Source organism: Toxorhynchites rutilus, chromosome 3 (genome assembly GCF_029784135.1).
Source record: "Toxorhynchites rutilus septentrionalis strain SRP chromosome 3, ASM2978413v1, whole genome shotgun sequence".
Lineage (NCBI taxonomy): Eukaryota > Metazoa > Arthropoda > Insecta > Diptera > Culicidae > Toxorhynchites > Toxorhynchites rutilus.
In genome coordinates, this window is record NC_073746.1 from 17,504,051 (window position 1) to 17,520,629 (window position 16,579).

At 39.7% G+C, this 16,579-nt stretch overlaps 3 protein-coding genes across 3 annotated transcripts in view; all 3 read left to right on the forward strand.

Annotated features, from left to right (window-relative positions):
• Positions 1 to 1,576: 1,576 nt before the first annotated feature.
• The window catches only part of LOC129772913 (ABC transporter G family member 2-like), a 30,689-nt gene continuing 15,686 nt past the window's right edge, over positions 1,577 to 16,579 (forward strand). Inside the window, exons 1-7 of the mRNA XM_055776443.1 lie at positions 1,577 to 1,923; positions 12,024 to 12,394; positions 12,455 to 13,452; positions 13,516 to 13,616; positions 13,680 to 13,835; positions 13,890 to 14,227; positions 15,337 to 15,394. Of these exons, the coding sequence (XP_055632418.1) occupies positions 12,168 to 12,394; positions 12,455 to 13,452; positions 13,516 to 13,616; positions 13,680 to 13,835; positions 13,890 to 14,227; positions 15,337 to 15,394 (1,878 nt within the window). The 5' untranslated portion in view covers positions 1,577 to 1,923; positions 12,024 to 12,167. The remainder of the gene's footprint in view (positions 1,924 to 12,023; positions 12,395 to 12,454; positions 13,453 to 13,515; positions 13,617 to 13,679; positions 13,836 to 13,889; positions 14,228 to 15,336; positions 15,395 to 16,579) is intronic.
• Positions 5,080 to 7,149, forward strand: LOC129772911 (uncharacterized protein K02A2.6-like). Its single transcript, XM_055776441.1, has 2 exons — positions 5,080 to 5,195; positions 5,262 to 7,149. The coding sequence occupies exons 1-2, from the start codon at positions 5,080 to 5,082 to the stop codon at positions 7,147 to 7,149; spliced, it is 2,004 nt and encodes a 667-aa protein (XP_055632416.1).
• Positions 7,146 to 8,389, forward strand: LOC129772912 (uncharacterized protein K02A2.6-like). The gene is made up of 2 exons (XM_055776442.1): positions 7,146 to 7,979; positions 8,036 to 8,389. The coding sequence occupies exons 1-2, from the start codon at positions 7,146 to 7,148 to the stop codon at positions 8,387 to 8,389; spliced, it is 1,188 nt and encodes a 395-aa protein (XP_055632417.1).

The following is a 16,579-nucleotide window of genomic DNA, read 5'->3' on the forward strand; positions in this document are numbered from 1 at the left end:
TAAAACACCTCAATCAAGCTCCCGGAGTTTTTTGGGCTTGAGTTTTTCTGATGGAACACAACACCTCCTCTAACTGGAGGTTTCTGATCAATCCTAGCTTCAAACGGTTCATTATTGACTATAGAGATCTTAATTTAATGTATTGTAAGTTTTAAAAAAAATAAATAAATGATTAAAAATTTGAAAAAAATAATTAAACTTAAAAAAATTAATTGCACGTATTTTGCTGTTACAGTATCGGCACCATTAACAACATTCACAGTTTCAGCAACCTGGTTTGCATTTTCGCCTTCATAAAAGAATAAGTGTTAGTACTTTTTCCCCAACCTAATAAGATATAAATAAGATGAATTGTGATTTTAGGCGGTGAAGGCCGAACATATAAATGCTAATTACATTGTGAATGCCGTTATCAGCTTAACGCAATCTATATGGTCGTTTCAAACATGCATGCTAACTTCATTCGCCTTCATTCACAGAAAAATACAGCGTCATCGATATGTGAATGGGAATGACGAGACATTTTTTTTGCAGTGCACAAATTTATTTGGCGTAACGTAAAAATGTTCAATTGAAGGATCGAATGCCCAATTATTCGTGTCGCATTACAGGTCTGTCCAATTAGAGGCGACTCCCTGAATATGGATTTATTTCCTATCGTTTTCTTGAATTGTGAATCGTGTTCTCCAAGCTAACGAGTGATGCATCTACTTGAATCTGGGTTGTGCTGAAATAAAGATAGAGGAATGTACTCTCTGAGTTTTAAGTCTCTATAATTCAAAACTATGCACCTGAACCTGAAATAAATAAGAATATCCGTTTATAAGAAAAAACGCTGTTTTGTTAAAAAAAATGAGTGACTTGGGAAAATGTTCCTTGGAAAATTTTATCCGCTGCATATTACGAAGATCTCAGAAAAGGAATTTCCCTGAGTGTATTGATCATATTTTTTTCTGAATGAAATCGTTTTTTATTGTTCTTCAAGAATTTCATAAAAATGACAGTAAAGTTATGTTTTAAGAAAACTTGATCTTCACTCGATGAAATAGATCCCGTCTATCATATGTGTCTCACAAAAATTATCACAGTATATTTGGAAAAAAAAAATATTCTTGAATGACATCTGAGATGTCAGATCACGGGGCTATGTTTTCCGAACCACGAAATAGATAACTCTGCATCAGTCCTAGCATCAAACCTAGAGAGTTTGAAAATGCGCATTTTTCTCTATTTAATACAGAGATCAATCGCCCACCAATAAGGCGCTGAATGCATGAGTGAAAGTCTCTCTGTTTTCGTTCGTTACTTTCTCCGAGCGTAGAAAAACAACTTAAGCTTCCCCACTTCACTCTCTTACGCGCTCCTCTTTTCCGAACGAAAGCACTCTCCTCATCTACTCCGTCTTTTTGGGGTTCATAGCCTTTCAACAAGATCTCGGAACACAGCAAATTATCTTTGCGATCTCTCTCAGCATCTCGGCGCAACCTGCCATGGTATTGGTGGTATGACAAACTCCAGCCCGACTGAAACTGATTCATTCAATTGCCTTCTCTCGCTCTCGTTTCGACGGCGCTGCTTAGCCTAGAAGACCTAAGTCCGACCGAGAGTTCAATTAGTTCGACATAATTCGGCCAATCGGACGTGCTTCTTAGGTTGCGGGTCTTGACTCTCGAGTGCGTTTGGTGATCAAAATTAGTTGGCCTTTGTGGTGTAACAATCGTGTGGCACTATCAGCTTGCGACCAACACCTGCAATTTAGCCAGATAATTGCAATTACCCAGATAATCGTTATCAGCGCACTCCTAACGAGTCTTGCATCGATAACAGGGCACAACAACGGAATAGGGGTAGTAGCAGTCAGAGTGTGGAATCGTTTCAAGTTGGTTGAAATCCTGCGTCGTATAAGCTTTTTTTGAACAACCAGTGAGTACAAATTAGTTGGTCTTTCATGTAATATAACCAGTAAGTGGGTCGTTAAGACAGCTTTTAGAGCGGCGTTGAAACGTGCTTAAATGCAGTAAAAACAGTGGATACTATACTAATCGCGTCACACGCGAAGCGTCGTATAGAATTAGAAACCAACCGGCAGAAAACCAAGACCTTGAGGGAGCTATTCTTATCAAAGAGGAAATATTCGCTCCCGCCAGTAGAGAGGACTTAAGCTTGTACACAGTGTCTCAGCGAATCTCGCCTGATTTGTAAACATTGCTCGTCGGTTCAAAGTTGCGACTGAGTGAGTAGTTTAATCAACGAAAGCCAGACACAGACTCACGATGCAAGAGCAGTTGCATCATTGAGAATATTGTTCAGACTGAGGGTTTATTAATATTCATTACACGGAAAGTGAGGGTTTTGGAGAACGTGTTGATACTGGACACACTACCAATGAAAAGTTCGAGTTTATTTAAAAGTGTACTGAAATCGACCGGTCATAATCATCGTGTGATCTCAATGATGGTGTTTTCTCGTGGTGTCCGGATTCAATCGATTAAATTGATCATTTAAAATATTTGCATGTCAAATTGCTTTCTGCTATAATCACTTATTGTAACAGTGCTCTATTAAATTTGTTTTGGATTTTCCAGCGAATGAACAATCGATCAAATCAAAATACCCATGTGCGTGCGTAAAGTGTTTTTCTCATGTTGTGTGGAAATATCAGTTAATTATTTTACGTGTATAGAATACATTAATTCGCAATTGGGATGGTGAGCGGTTGATATTGAAATGTACATTCAGTTGGTTATGCTTGTTCGCTGTGAACTCAAGTTTAGCAAAGTTGTCTTCGAGCACCGGATTTCTTCATGTTGAGTGAGGCATAACGTAAACGGCGAAAATTTGTTGTACAGCTACAGTGACTGGAACTTGAAGTCGTACTCCACCATGCAGTATCTTTTTAGTTTAGAATAAAAAAGGTATTGCCAATTTATTCACAATGATATGTAATATTCGTCCTTTGACACGAACGTTGGGTCCGATCATTCGATTCTATATACAGAGAATCAAACTCGGATTCGTACCCCACCCTGCAGATTTTTTTTCACTACTTTTGATAGTCGAAAACATGCAGACCACTTCAGACTTTTTTTTATCTGACAAGAATTCTTTTATAGTCTCTCGAGATTATAAAGTATCAACTGCAAACGATTGTATCGTATTACACAATCGCAGCAGATTATTCGTCGTCTACCTCCGTTGAATTGGTAGGCTTGCATCAAGTTTAACGTATTAATTTCGACTTCGGTTCTCAATGATAAACTGTCCGAGGTACACTAATCGTCCAATTTTTAACAACACGTCAAAAAATCAATGGCCACTTTTGTGTTCTGGGGAACCCACAACGGGGTAATACCGACTGCTTCCAACATATATCTTATCTTAACAAGATCCTCTTGGTGAATTCAGTTTATCGGTAGTATCAAAATACGAGAAGCATTCAGAAACATCTGCCAGTGATTTTTTTTTGAAGAGTCAACAACTGGTTACGGCTGATATGATCTCGGGGGTGTGTAGAGAGTGGTTTTTTGTTTCCAAAACAACTATAAGTATTGTCCCTAGACTCGTTTATAGCGGATGAGTATACGTGTTTTGAAATTGTGTCGGTTTGTGCTATGTGTGACGCGACGTTAAAAAATGGACAACGTTGTGCGATAATATTTTGCCATCGCTTGGGCAAATCCGCGCCAGAAACGATCGATATGATGAAGGAGGCTTATGGTGAACTTTGTATGAGATAAAGAACAACTTTTCGATGGTATTCAAGCTTCAAAAATGGTTGAGAATCGGGTGAACTGATTCTTCAAGGAGGAAGGCCCAGAACCTCCTGTACTGAGTCAATATCAACACGATATGGACTATTGTGCAAGGAGATAGGTCTATTAGTGTAGCACGAATAGCCGAAATCATGAATATATCTTGTTGAAACTGTTCGAAACTGGAAATTTTCAACGACGAAGTTTTGGAAGGCGAGTTAGTGACATCAAGATTTCGTAGTCATTTGAAGGATGTTGAATTACCCTGGACGATGCCAATCACTGAATTGCAATTGAGTCCATCCATCCATCCATTGAGTCCAGTCCATCGTGAAGTATGATTTCAAAGAAACGCACCCAAATCTGACATTGAGTTTGAAGCCGTTACTATCTGTTTGCGTTTCTGTAGTGTCATGTGAAAAAAGCTTCTGAAAATTGAAATTTATTAAACAATCATCTCAACGATTGCGCGCTTAAACGAATTAGCTTTGCCGTCAGTTGAAAGTGAATATGCTAACTCTATTAACTTCGACAATGTGATCACATATTTTGCTGCTGTAACGCGTGAAGCTTTTGTGGTTTCTTGTTAGCTTTATTCAATATTATAATACACAAGTTTCTTAGTTAGATAAATTGGATTTTTTCATTTAAAAACGAAAACAAATGAAAGTAAATATGTTGATTGGTGGGGTGACACCCAAGACACTCGCCCCGGGTGTGGGTGTGTCACCTACGCCACTGGGTCTAACAGACCGACAATGAATGAGGTGGCTGAATTAAATGACTATTAAAACTGAATGAAGTTGAAGAAAAAATATTTTCTGGAGTTTTTTCATTCAGTTATATCTTTTTCTTTTTTTCAATAACGCCTAAAAATGCACAATAGCAATATTACAAAGACGCGCACAGTTTGGGAGTACACGAGTTACGATTTTTCGCACGAGTATAGGAGTGTTAAGGATCAAGATGAGAGCAACATTACTATCTGTTGGGAGGACAACCCTGACGAGCAACGTACATCGAGTCGGAGGCTCGCCATCTGACAGCTGTCAGATCGGTCGATGTCGACCGTGCTCGATAAGAGGAGACATCGCTCAACTCTTTCTCTTGTGCGTGGCACGTCATCGGGAAAGGCCACGTTTATAGATCGCACATAGTCTCATATTTTAATAAAGTTTTAATTTGTTTGTTGTATAACCGCGTGCATTTTTATTACAACAAAGTGGCGACGAGTATTATCGGTGTCGGTTTTGCGCGTCAGTGATCCGATTTTGCCAAGTTTTGTCGGAAATACGTTCGCGAAATAAAAAGTAAGGTTACCCGAACAATGGAATCAACACAGCAATCATCAGGAGCATCCAACCAAGCATCGAACACTAACACGATGCTTATGCAGATCCTGATTCAACAGCAAACGTTGATGACGAAACTCAACGATCAGATGTCAGCAACCCAGTTGGCCCTCAAAGAGTTATCGAGAGATTAAATCGCGCTAGATTCGCTCTCCAGTAACATCATCGAGTTCGTCTATGATCCGGAACATGGGTGCACCTTCGATACGTGGTACTCGCGATATACCGATTTATTCGACAAAGACGCAGGCAAGTTGGACGAGGCAGCAAAAGTCCGGCTCCTTCTAAGGAAACTGAATCCATCAGCACATGAGCGATACACTAGCTTTATTCTTCCGAAAGCGCCAAAGGACTTCACGTTCCAGCAAACCATCGAGAAGTTAAAAACCATCTTCGGGGCGACGACCTCCATCTTCCACAGACGCTACCAGTGTCTGCAAACTTCCAAGGACGATTCTGACGATTTTGTTTCATACTCCTGCAAAGTGAACAAAGCGTGTTGGAACTTCAAGCTGGGTGATTTGACGGAAGAGCAGTTCAAAACGCTCATCTTTGTGTGTGGACTGAAATCACCGAAAGATTCCGACATTCGCATGCGTCTGATCACCAAGCTGAATGACATGGCGGACATAACCTTGGAAAAAGTCGTCGAAGAGTGTCAGAGCATGGTTAACCTCAAAAAGGACACCAGCCTCGTGGAAAAACTTTCTTCGTCGGTAGCAGTACATGCGGTTCATCAGCAGGGCAGCTCGAGGTTCAAACGGAAGCAGCAAAAACCCAAGCACGAGTTCAAACAGCAGACGTTCGGTAGTGGATTTAGCAACGAGCAGCCTAAAACACCATGTTGGTCATGCGGGGGCATGCATTTCTCGAAGGATTGTCAGTTTCGGGAACATCAGTGCCGTGACTGCAAGAAAAAGGGACATAAGGAAGGATACTGCGCCTGCTTCTCTAAAAAATCAGCCAACGTCAAGAAGAATGTAGGAGCGTCCAAAAAGGAAGTGAATATCGTTTCCGTCAAAAATATCAGCCAGGGGAGGAAGTTTGCCGAGGTCCGGATGAATCATGTTCCGACACGACTACAGATAGACTCAGCGTCGGATATTACTATCATATCCGAGCAACTTTGGAAGCAGATTGGTCAGCCTCCGGGAGTGCAACCCTCCTGCAGAGCTAAAACCGCTTCTGGAGAACCCCTGGACCTTATATTGGAGTTCTGGTGTGACGCGGAAATTGGCGGCATTTCGAAACGAGGTTTGTGCCGTGTAGTACCCGCTAATCTGAGTCTGAATATTTTAGGTGCAGACTGGATTGAATTGTTTGGGCTGTGGGACATCCCGTTCAGCTCATTTTGCCGCAAAGTCAGCGGTTCATCATCAAATGGCGTTCAGGCGCTGCAATCACAGTTTCCCAAGGTGTTCACCAGCAACTTGGGTCTATGCATCAAAACAAGAGTTCGGCTCACACTGAAAGGGGACCCAAAACCAATTTTCCGTCCTAAACGTCCCGTGGCATACAGTGTGCAGAATGCTGTGGAAGACGAAATTCAGCGTCTACAGAACCTGGGCATCCACGTTCCTGTCGACCATTCTGACTGGGCAGCACCAATCGTGGTTGTGCGCAAACCAAATAGCACCGTCCGCATTTGTGCTGACTTCTCCACCGGGCTCAACAACGCTTTAGAGCCGAACCAGTATCCATTACCACTACCTGAGGACATTTTCACGAAAATGGCAGGCTGCAGGTGGTATAGCCACATTGATTTGTCGGACGCATACCTCCAGCTGGAAGTCGATCCCAGAGACCAGCATTTACTCACCATCAACACGCATAAGGGATTGTTTCGCTACACCCGTATCACCCCGGGCATCAAGTCAGCGCCGATCTCAGCGACCCTCAGCTGCAACAATACTACCAGCGTAAAGACAGTCTTTCAGTGGTTTCCAACTGCGTGTTGTACGGAGAACGTTCAGTTATTCCATCCAAATTTCGGACCCGTGTTCTCCGTCAACTCCACAAAGGACACCCCGGCGTGGAGCGTATGAGGACGGTGGCACGTAACTACGTCTATTGGCCTGGCATCGACGAGCAGATCACGCAGCTCGTTCGTTCATGCACCGAATGCGCTAAGGCAGCGAAAACCAGCAGTAAAGTAAACCTGGAGAGTTGGCCTTCACCGCAAAAACCATGGCAATGTGTACATGCAGATTATGCTGGACCTGTGGACGACTTCTACTACCTTATCGTGGTGGATGCATTCAGCAAATGGCCTGAGGTGATACCAACCAAGCGAATCACCACTGAAGCAACACTCACCATGTTCAGAGAAATTTTTGCAACTCACGGTATGCCAGAGACGCTGGTAACTGACAATGGTCGTCAGTTTGTCAGCGAGGATTTCGAGCGCTATTGTGAGCAGAACGGCATACTCCATCTGAAGACACCGCCATATCACCCACAATCCAACAGACTTGCTGAACGCTTCGTAGACACGTTCAAGAGGGCACTGAAAAAAATCACATCGGGGGGAGAGGCCCTCCGCGAAGCAATAGCAACCTTTTTGCTTTGTTATCGCTCTACACCGTGTCGAAGCGCACCCCAGGAAAAATCACCAGGCGAGCTGCTACTGGGTCGGCGACTCCGAACTTCATTGGATCTGTTGAAGCCACCCACACCATTCCACAAAGTTGCAGATCCCAAGCAGAACGCTCAGTTTAACAAAAAACATGATGCAAAACCGATGAATTACGACGTCAAAGAACTTGTCTGGGCAAAAGTACATCGCAATAACACTTGGTCTTGGGAACCAGGACAAGTATTGGAAAGAGTCGGTCGAGTGCTATACAACGTCTGGCTACAGAAGGAAGGAAGGAAGGTATTGAATTAGAGAGACTTTAAACTCTGAGAGTTCATTCGTCTATAGGGCTACAGAGTAAACAGAACCTCATTAGGACTCACTGCAACCAACTACGTAGGCGATATATATGTGAACAAACCGAGTTGACTGAGCAGCAGCAGCCAGCGTTAATCCCACTCAACCTTCTTCTGGACTCGTGTGGGCTTCTACCAGCAGCAGTTGATGCAGCTGCACCGGAGCCTGATCCAAAGTCACAACCATCATCATTCGAGAGTCAGCCTCTCGAATCTCCTGAACCTAGGACAATTAATCGAAATCCTACCCTCATCTCATCAAGAGCTACTCCTCAGCTAGAACCAGTTCAGCCTCGCCAATCTTCACGACCCAGAAGAAAGCCGGTGAGGTATGACCCGTATTACCTTTACTAAAAGGGGGAGGTGTTGGGAGGACAACCCTGACGAGCAACGTACATCGAGTCGGAGGCTCGCCATCTGACAGCTGTCAGATCGGTCGATGTCGACCGTGCTCGATAAGAGGAGACATCGCTCAACTCTTTCTCTTGTGCGTGGCACGTCATCGGGAAAGGCCACGTTTATAGATCGCACATAGTCTCATATTTTAATAAAGTTTTAATTTGTTTGTTGTATAACCGCGTGCATTTTTATTACAACACTATCCATGGAGATCGCTATCATGCAATGATTTCCAACTTTTTATTGCCCAAAATACAATAGATAAATTTAGTTACCATAAGACGCTGCCACAGCAAATTAAGCGATGGATGCTTAGTTATATTTGTGGGTATGACCAATTTTATGCCAACTCGACTGGCCGTTGGCAGTACCATCTCAGATAGCAGTGAAACGTTGTGGGTGTAGAGTCATGGGTCATTTAAGCAACTTTGCATACTTGAAATATTCAAAAAATAATTAGACTATTTTTTGGAAAAAGCCAAAAAAAATTTCTTCATTTTTTTTTTCAAAAAATTATAACTTAAAAACTATGAAACCCACAAAAATTTTGTCAAAGAATGAAATGTAGGAAATTGTTTAATTTTTTTCAAAAAATACCATTCTTAAATACCATATCATTTTTGGAAAAATTAATTCGCTGAAAAAAAATGAAAATTAAAATTAATTTTTTTCATTTTCATTCAAATTAAAATTCATTTTTCTCAAAAACGTATTTTTTTAAAATTTATATAATATATAAGTTACGGACAGGTGTGTCAGAGAACCCTACAATAGATTATCAACAGCAGCTGCATTGCCGCCACCCATGGCGGTATCAAATTCAAACGGCATAATTGCCGCCAACAGATAAGCGCGCGAGGTGCAGATTCAGCGATCCCGGAGACTGGAAATGGGAACATAAACATCTCGACAGCATCGGTTCGCATCATCGGATAAACATAAACAACGGACGTACAACAACAACGGCATGGAATGCTGACGAAGTGTTTTGTGATTAATAAAAGCTTTTGGAAAATAAAATCTTAGTAGTTCTAGTTCTAGGACCTGGCGCAGTCAAGTGTTAGTTTTTTAAAAAACCCGAACGTTGCCCAGCAACTATAACTTATATATATATATATATATATATATATATATATATATATATATATATATATATATATATATATATATATATATATATATATATATATATATATATATATATATATATATATATATATATATATATATATATATATATATATATATATATATATATATATATATATATATATATATATATATATATATATATATGAACAGCCCTTGAAATTACCAACAAGTCGTCCATACATCGGAAGATGGGTACTTTTACAGGGAAAAAGTTTTTTTCTAACAACAACTTATTTTATGTTTTCTTTGAAAAAATACAACTTATCCTAATTTTGTTCAAAGTCAATATAGCGATATAGTGTATTCGACAAACTTTTAGATCTCATTCAAATATGAACTTTTGTCGAAGTCGTTAACTTTCTGTCTGTTATAGTTTTTGGAATATAAGTCATTTTTGTATGAAGACTCCTAAAAAAAAATAATGTTTTGCTCGTATAATTTTTATGTGTGAATTCTAACGTTTGACATGTTCTTGACATGTTTCTAAATAGAGAAAAGTTAACAGAGTATATAAATTGCGATAATTTATACATAAAAATGATACAAATTCAAACATATTTTTATTCAGAATATTTTTTCAAAGAAAAAAAATTAAAATTTGTTGTTCGAAAAAACTTTTTCCATGTAAATGTGCCCATCTTCGATGTATGGGTGACTTGTTGGAAATTTGAAGGGCTATTCATAGTTATTTTTTCAGATTTTTAGAAACATATGTTTAAAAAAAAATAATTTTAATTTTCGAATTATTTTTTTTAATGACATTTTTTTTCCAAAAATTTGTTATTTTTTATTTTTAATGAAATGAAAATGAAAATCTAAATAATTTCCTACATTTCATTATCTGACCAACTTTTTGTATATCTTATAGTTTTTAAATTGTGCACCCGTGGCGAAGTGGTTAGCATCTCACATTATCATGCCGGGTGTTCGGGTTCGATTCCCGTTCTAGTCGGGGGATTTTTCGTCAGAGAAATTTCCTTCCACTTGCACTGTGGTCACGCTTATTCTAGAGCTTGCCCCTCGGAATACATTCAAGGCATGTTATTTGCACTGAGAAATCTCAAATAAGTAATAATAAATGAAGCTAGTTAACGCATACGTTGAGACAGCAAAAATTCCACAGGGAACGTTAACGCCATTCGAGAAAAAGAGAAGAGTTTTTAAATTAAGATTTTTCGAAAAAATGTTGAAAAAACTCAAAATAAAAAAAAATCACAAGAAAATCTATCAGACCTATAAAATTTTAGTCAAAGAATGGAATGTAGGAAATTATTTTGGTTTTCATTAAAAATTATCAAAGATTTCCTTGGAATTTTTTTTTTCAGGAGTCTTCATACAAAAATGACTTATATTCCAAAAAAAACTATAAAAGATAGAAAGTTGATGTCTGCAACAAAATTTATATTTTAATAAGATCTGAAACTAAAGTATGCAAAGTTGCTTAAATGACCCATGTCTTTATACCCACAACGTTTCACTACTACCTGAGATGGTGCTGCCAACTCCTAAGACGAGTTGGCATGAAATTCGTCGTATGTCAAATCTCTTGATTGTGCCGATAAACCAGCATCGATTCCAGCGCTAGAAGACTACATATGCTCCAAAAAGTATCTCAAAATTGGACTTAATTTTTTCTGTAAATTAAAAACAAACACTTAAAAAATCACCCTCTTCTAAATTCAGAAGTACTGTCCGGAGAATTTGTCTGTAAGATGTTTGTTTTTTGTTTCAAGCCAGCAAACAACCAACCAGACAGTGAATCAAACCAATGAGTTGTACATTATGAAACTTATGTGAAGCTTTCGTCAAAATTCAGGCCAAAAGTTCTACAAGACCTCGTTCCGTGAACTTTTGAATTTCTAAGAAAACATTCCATCTGACAATAGATGTTGTGCCTGTGCAAAAAACTGCAATCTTCCGTACATTAAGGCGCACAAAGAAACTTTGGTTTAGCAATCTTACACTACATCTGAGGTACTTCAGTCAAGCTTTAAAATGCGATGGTTCCATTAATTGCTCCGAGTTCAATCCAATCGAAAAATATTCAGCAATTGCCTAGAGGCAGTTGAAATTACTTCCTTTGGACTAGAATGCTGTAAAAAAACAGACTAACAATTGAGTGCTCAAGAACATCTGAATAATTCATCGATATTTTTTTCTATTTAGGAAGAAGAACGTGTTATTTAGCAATTACTCAGTTACTTAGTGTTACTCAGCAATTTTCTTGTGTCAAACTAGTCCCGAGATAGAGATAACTTCTCGATTCCGGGTTCTAGCGAAACTGAGCTTCACTTGCGAGCAAACATTCATCATCATCTCATACTTAGCATTCTGTCAACAAATGCCAGCGAATCATCGATTTCATCTCACACTTCGCACGACAACAATACAATGATTACAGAGTCGCTCCATCATTTGCCTTTTCCCTTCCACACAGCTATTGAACCCCTGCTTGACCTCCGCACGTGATTGAGGCACACTAAAGCGGGGAAGGATTCTGGCGAACTGATGCAGCAACAAGCAGCGTTTTCATTCTTCTCAGTACATCTCCACCTCTTGGTTGACGACCAGCCGGTTAGAGATGGGAACGGACACAGCGATCGCTATTGATATTCAGAATGACGGCGCGAGGCAAAGTACGTGTTTGAGTTTCCGGCAGATTGCGTACCAAGTGAAAGGATGCGATGGGAAGACCAAGTGTCTGCTGCAGGATGTGTCCGGGAGCTTTCGCTCCGGGAGGTTAACCGCCATTCTAGGACCTTCAGGTGCGGGAAAGTCCACCCTATTGAACATCCTCAGTGGATTCAAGTAGGTTTCCCAGGTACACTTTTTCTAGAGAAAGCTTAAAACTCGTGTTAATCTTTTTAGAACCAAAAAGGTGACGGGAGAAATCCTCATTAACGGCGCCCCCATTGAGCCACGGAAATACCGACGGGAGGTCACCTACACCACCCAGGATGTCAGCATGTTGGGGAACATCACCGTGATGGAAAGTTTGGAGTTCGCAAGCGAACTCAAGCTTCCGAAAACGGTTTCCAGGATGGTGAAAACAAAAACCGTCAATGACATCATCAAGCTGCTCGGGCTGCAGAAATGTGCCCACAATCACGTGGAAACCATATCGGGAGGGGAGAAGAAACGTCTCTCCATCGGGCTGGAGTTGGTCTCCAATCCGAAGATTCTGTTTTTCGACGAACCGACCAGTGGGTTGGATATAATCGCCGCAATGCAGATGATCACACACCTCAAGGAGTTGGCGCTCAGTGGACGGTGTGTGATTTGTGTGATCCATCAGCCGAGCTCCAGTATTCTGCAAATGTATGACGATTTGATGGTGCTTTCCGAAGGGAGATGCATTTACAGAGGGCCGCTGGAAGAGCTGGTGTCCACGTTCAAGGCCAGTGGGTTCGAGTGCCCCAACTATTACAATCGGGCGGATTTTGCTTTGGAGGTGGCGAGTTTGAAGCATGAAGGGAATGTTTTGAAGCTGATAGCGAAAGTGAAAGAGGATCAACATTCGATCGAGAAGGAAGTGAATGAGAGTATTGGTTGTGGCGAGGGTGATGCAATGCTGAAGCGAACTGAGTGTGACAATGTGAAGAGAACGGACGCTCCAGATCGACAATATCCGGTATCTCAGTGGAGTCAGTTTATGACGCTTACGAAGAGGACAACTTTGTGCACATTTAGGGATATGCAATTGATGAAAATGAGAGTATTAGCGCATGTTTTCGTGGGGTTGCTGATTGGGGTGGTGTTCTGGGACGTTGGCAACGATGGATCAAAGGTACTGAGTAACGCTTCCTGTTTGTTCTTTTTCTTAATTTTTATATTCTTCTCCAACTCCATGCCGCTGGTGATGACTTGTAAGCAAAATCAAGTTTGACGAGAAGATGATGATTACTCAAACTCAAATCTACTTTTTACAGTTCCACTGGAAACAGCTGTGTTCATAAGGGAACGGATGAACAATTGGTACTCACTTACCGCTTACTTTTTCTCCAAACTCGTGGCTGATTTCCCATTCCTGGTAAGGCATCGAATCATTGTGTTCGCAGATTTTCCTCAACGGCAAAAATGTGTTTTTCATCAGATCTTAGGGCCAACGCTTTTCCTCGCCAGTTCCTACTACATGACCGCTCAACCGATGGAGATGGAGCGCATGGTAATGCTGTGGGGCATTTGCATTCTCACAGCATGGATTGCTCAACTGACGGGGCTCCTTGCCGGCAGCTCGATGCCACTGGAGGTAATCTATTAAACATCTTCCATAAAATCTAAACCAAATTTCTCATAATTTTAGTTGAGCGTATTCTGCGTGCCATGCTCCGTGATACCGATGCTGATCTTCTGTGGCTTCTTCGTGCGCTTCCGGGAGATGTTCGATTTCCTCATCCCGTTCACGTACATCGGTTACTTCCGGTACAGCTTCGAGGGTGCGATGCAGGCGATTTACGGGTTCGGTCGGGAAAACATTCCATGCGAGAAGTTTTGCTTCTTTGGGAAGGTTTCGAAATTTCTCGAAAGCTTCGACATGGTGGACAATACCTTTACGATGGACGTGTGCAGTTTGCTGGTGTGGATCCTGGTGCTGCATGTGGCTCTGTTTGCGAGTTTGGCGTTCCGGTTGAAGAGAAACCAGTGATCGAACAAAACGAAAAGGCGAAGTAGGCCAATCTTTTTTTTTTATGTGTGAGGATAATTTTCGATGGTTTTTATACAATGTTTTATTGGAATAAAAGATAGTATTTTTATATGAAACACGTGGATTTTTTATATCTAGAATTACGAAGAGTAAAGCAAACCCAACGCACATTGAGACTATATTGTGAATTCAGCTAATACCTAACTGTCGGTTGATTCGTGCAAAATAAGTTACCTGAAAAGATAGTGATTGCAAGATTATGACACGAATGACACGAAAAAATACAGGATCGACATGAACTCGCCTGTGTGATGGTATTTTTCTCATTCTGTCAATCAACAAAAATAAGCAATGTGATAGCTTTTTCTTAGTGGGTTTTCATTAAAAACCTTCAATAGATATGGAGTGGATGAAACACCACATCAACAGCTCTTGGAAATCAAGGATGACCATGCACTTGAGTGAAACTTGAAAGCATGATATCCTGTATCCCACTTGTGAAGCATTGTTAGAACAAGCTGAAGTAAATGTCTTAGAATCGAAAATAAACAATACAGAAATAGTTTTTGGAGCATAAATTATATCGAATAAATGTTTTCAGTAAGTTTGCAATATAAGTACCGTAAAATGGGGTAGCATTGGTCTTTTTCTCAATGTTTTGTGAATATGTCTTATCAAAACCCAATAATATTATGTTTCAAAACAAATGTTTCACGTCCAGTTTAATTTTTTTATATCAATCTGGATAACGGAATTATTCAATAAAGTTGAATTTATTTAGTTCTGGAAACTTCCGACGCATATCGATACATGGTTGAATTTGTACTGAATGGACATTTCACAAACGTAAACAATGACGCCGATCATTTAACATTTAACATTTAACTGATTGGAACATTTCAGGAAATATGTTTATCGATAGTTGTTACTTTTACCTAAATTTATTTCATATTTTTTATAAAAAGTATCATGTAGAAAAGAAATGTACGGATTGTTTTGTATTACAATTCATAATAATTTCCCTTATGAAATACGCATGCCTTCAACCTGATATTTTGGGCGATCTTCCCACTTGGTATTATTATGGCATTTTTCGAACTTGTAGCATAACTTTGAACATGTTTCAAGAACGAAATTCAGAGGAATTTCCATTTGGAGATAAAGTAAGTCAAGCAAAGAATCTATAAAATAAACATTGATACTAGAGATTTTTTTTTTATTATCTGTATTATAGTGATTTTCAACACATTTTGGCTGGTTCATCACTTTTACTTCCATTTTTGGAAGAATGTCGGGAGTGAGAATTGAACTCGTGACCTTCAGCGTGAGAGGCATGGATGTTACCACTACGCCAGATCGCCTCCGCGATGATACTAGAGATGAAATGGATATCCGGCCTTTCCGGTCAATATCTGCCACTCGGCCGGATATCGGGTATTGTAGAGAATCAACAATTTATCATTAACACAACATAAATCATAAGAAAATAGCTCATTAGCTAGCTAACAAAGTATAGCAAAATCAGTTATCCAAAATAAAAAATAAGGTTTGATTACCGAAATGCCAGATTTTTTTAAAATCAAAATAATGCTGACTCATAACATTCATTTATGAACTGTACTCAAAATTACCCAGTGGTAAATTATGATGAATAAATAATACATTTTCAGAAGTTAATGATGACAAACGATTACGTTTTGCTTCATACACCAGGCCAACTTCAGAGAACAATCTTCGCTGTAATACTACTGCAAGGAACTGAAAGATAAACCCTAGCAATCCTTGCCCTTGATTGACTGCTTAGATTTTAATGACCACCAAATGTAAGGATCGTGATTGCGATCGATTCTAAATGTTTTCACATTTCGTCGATTTCGTTAGCAACGGGATTTTTTTCCTGAACGCGACGCTAACTATTACTTTCATTTTCCACTTCGTTTGAACAGTCCCATAAGGCGTGTGATGAATTTCGTGTATAAGGTTTGATTCAGTTTCGTCTCTTTGGTTTCATCTACAGGTCTTGAAGAAGACGATGAGCTGTTACTCTTAGAAGATTTGTCGCAATATATTTTTTATACTCCAAAAACATTGCCAGCAAGACTGTTTACCTTTCAAGAACTCCTAAAAAGTCTGACTTGATCCTAAGAAGGTTGCAATTAAGTAATTCTGATTTTCTCCTAAGTAATTGAATCCTTATCAGAAAAAACCCTGTTTAAGTATTCCTTGCAGAAAACTTAATACTCTATTAAATAATATCCATTTGAAATGGAAAATTTATTCATGGTTCATTATTTTTATGTAAGGATGTGTTTATTTCTTCAAAAATGTAATCCATTATTCGCTTCTTG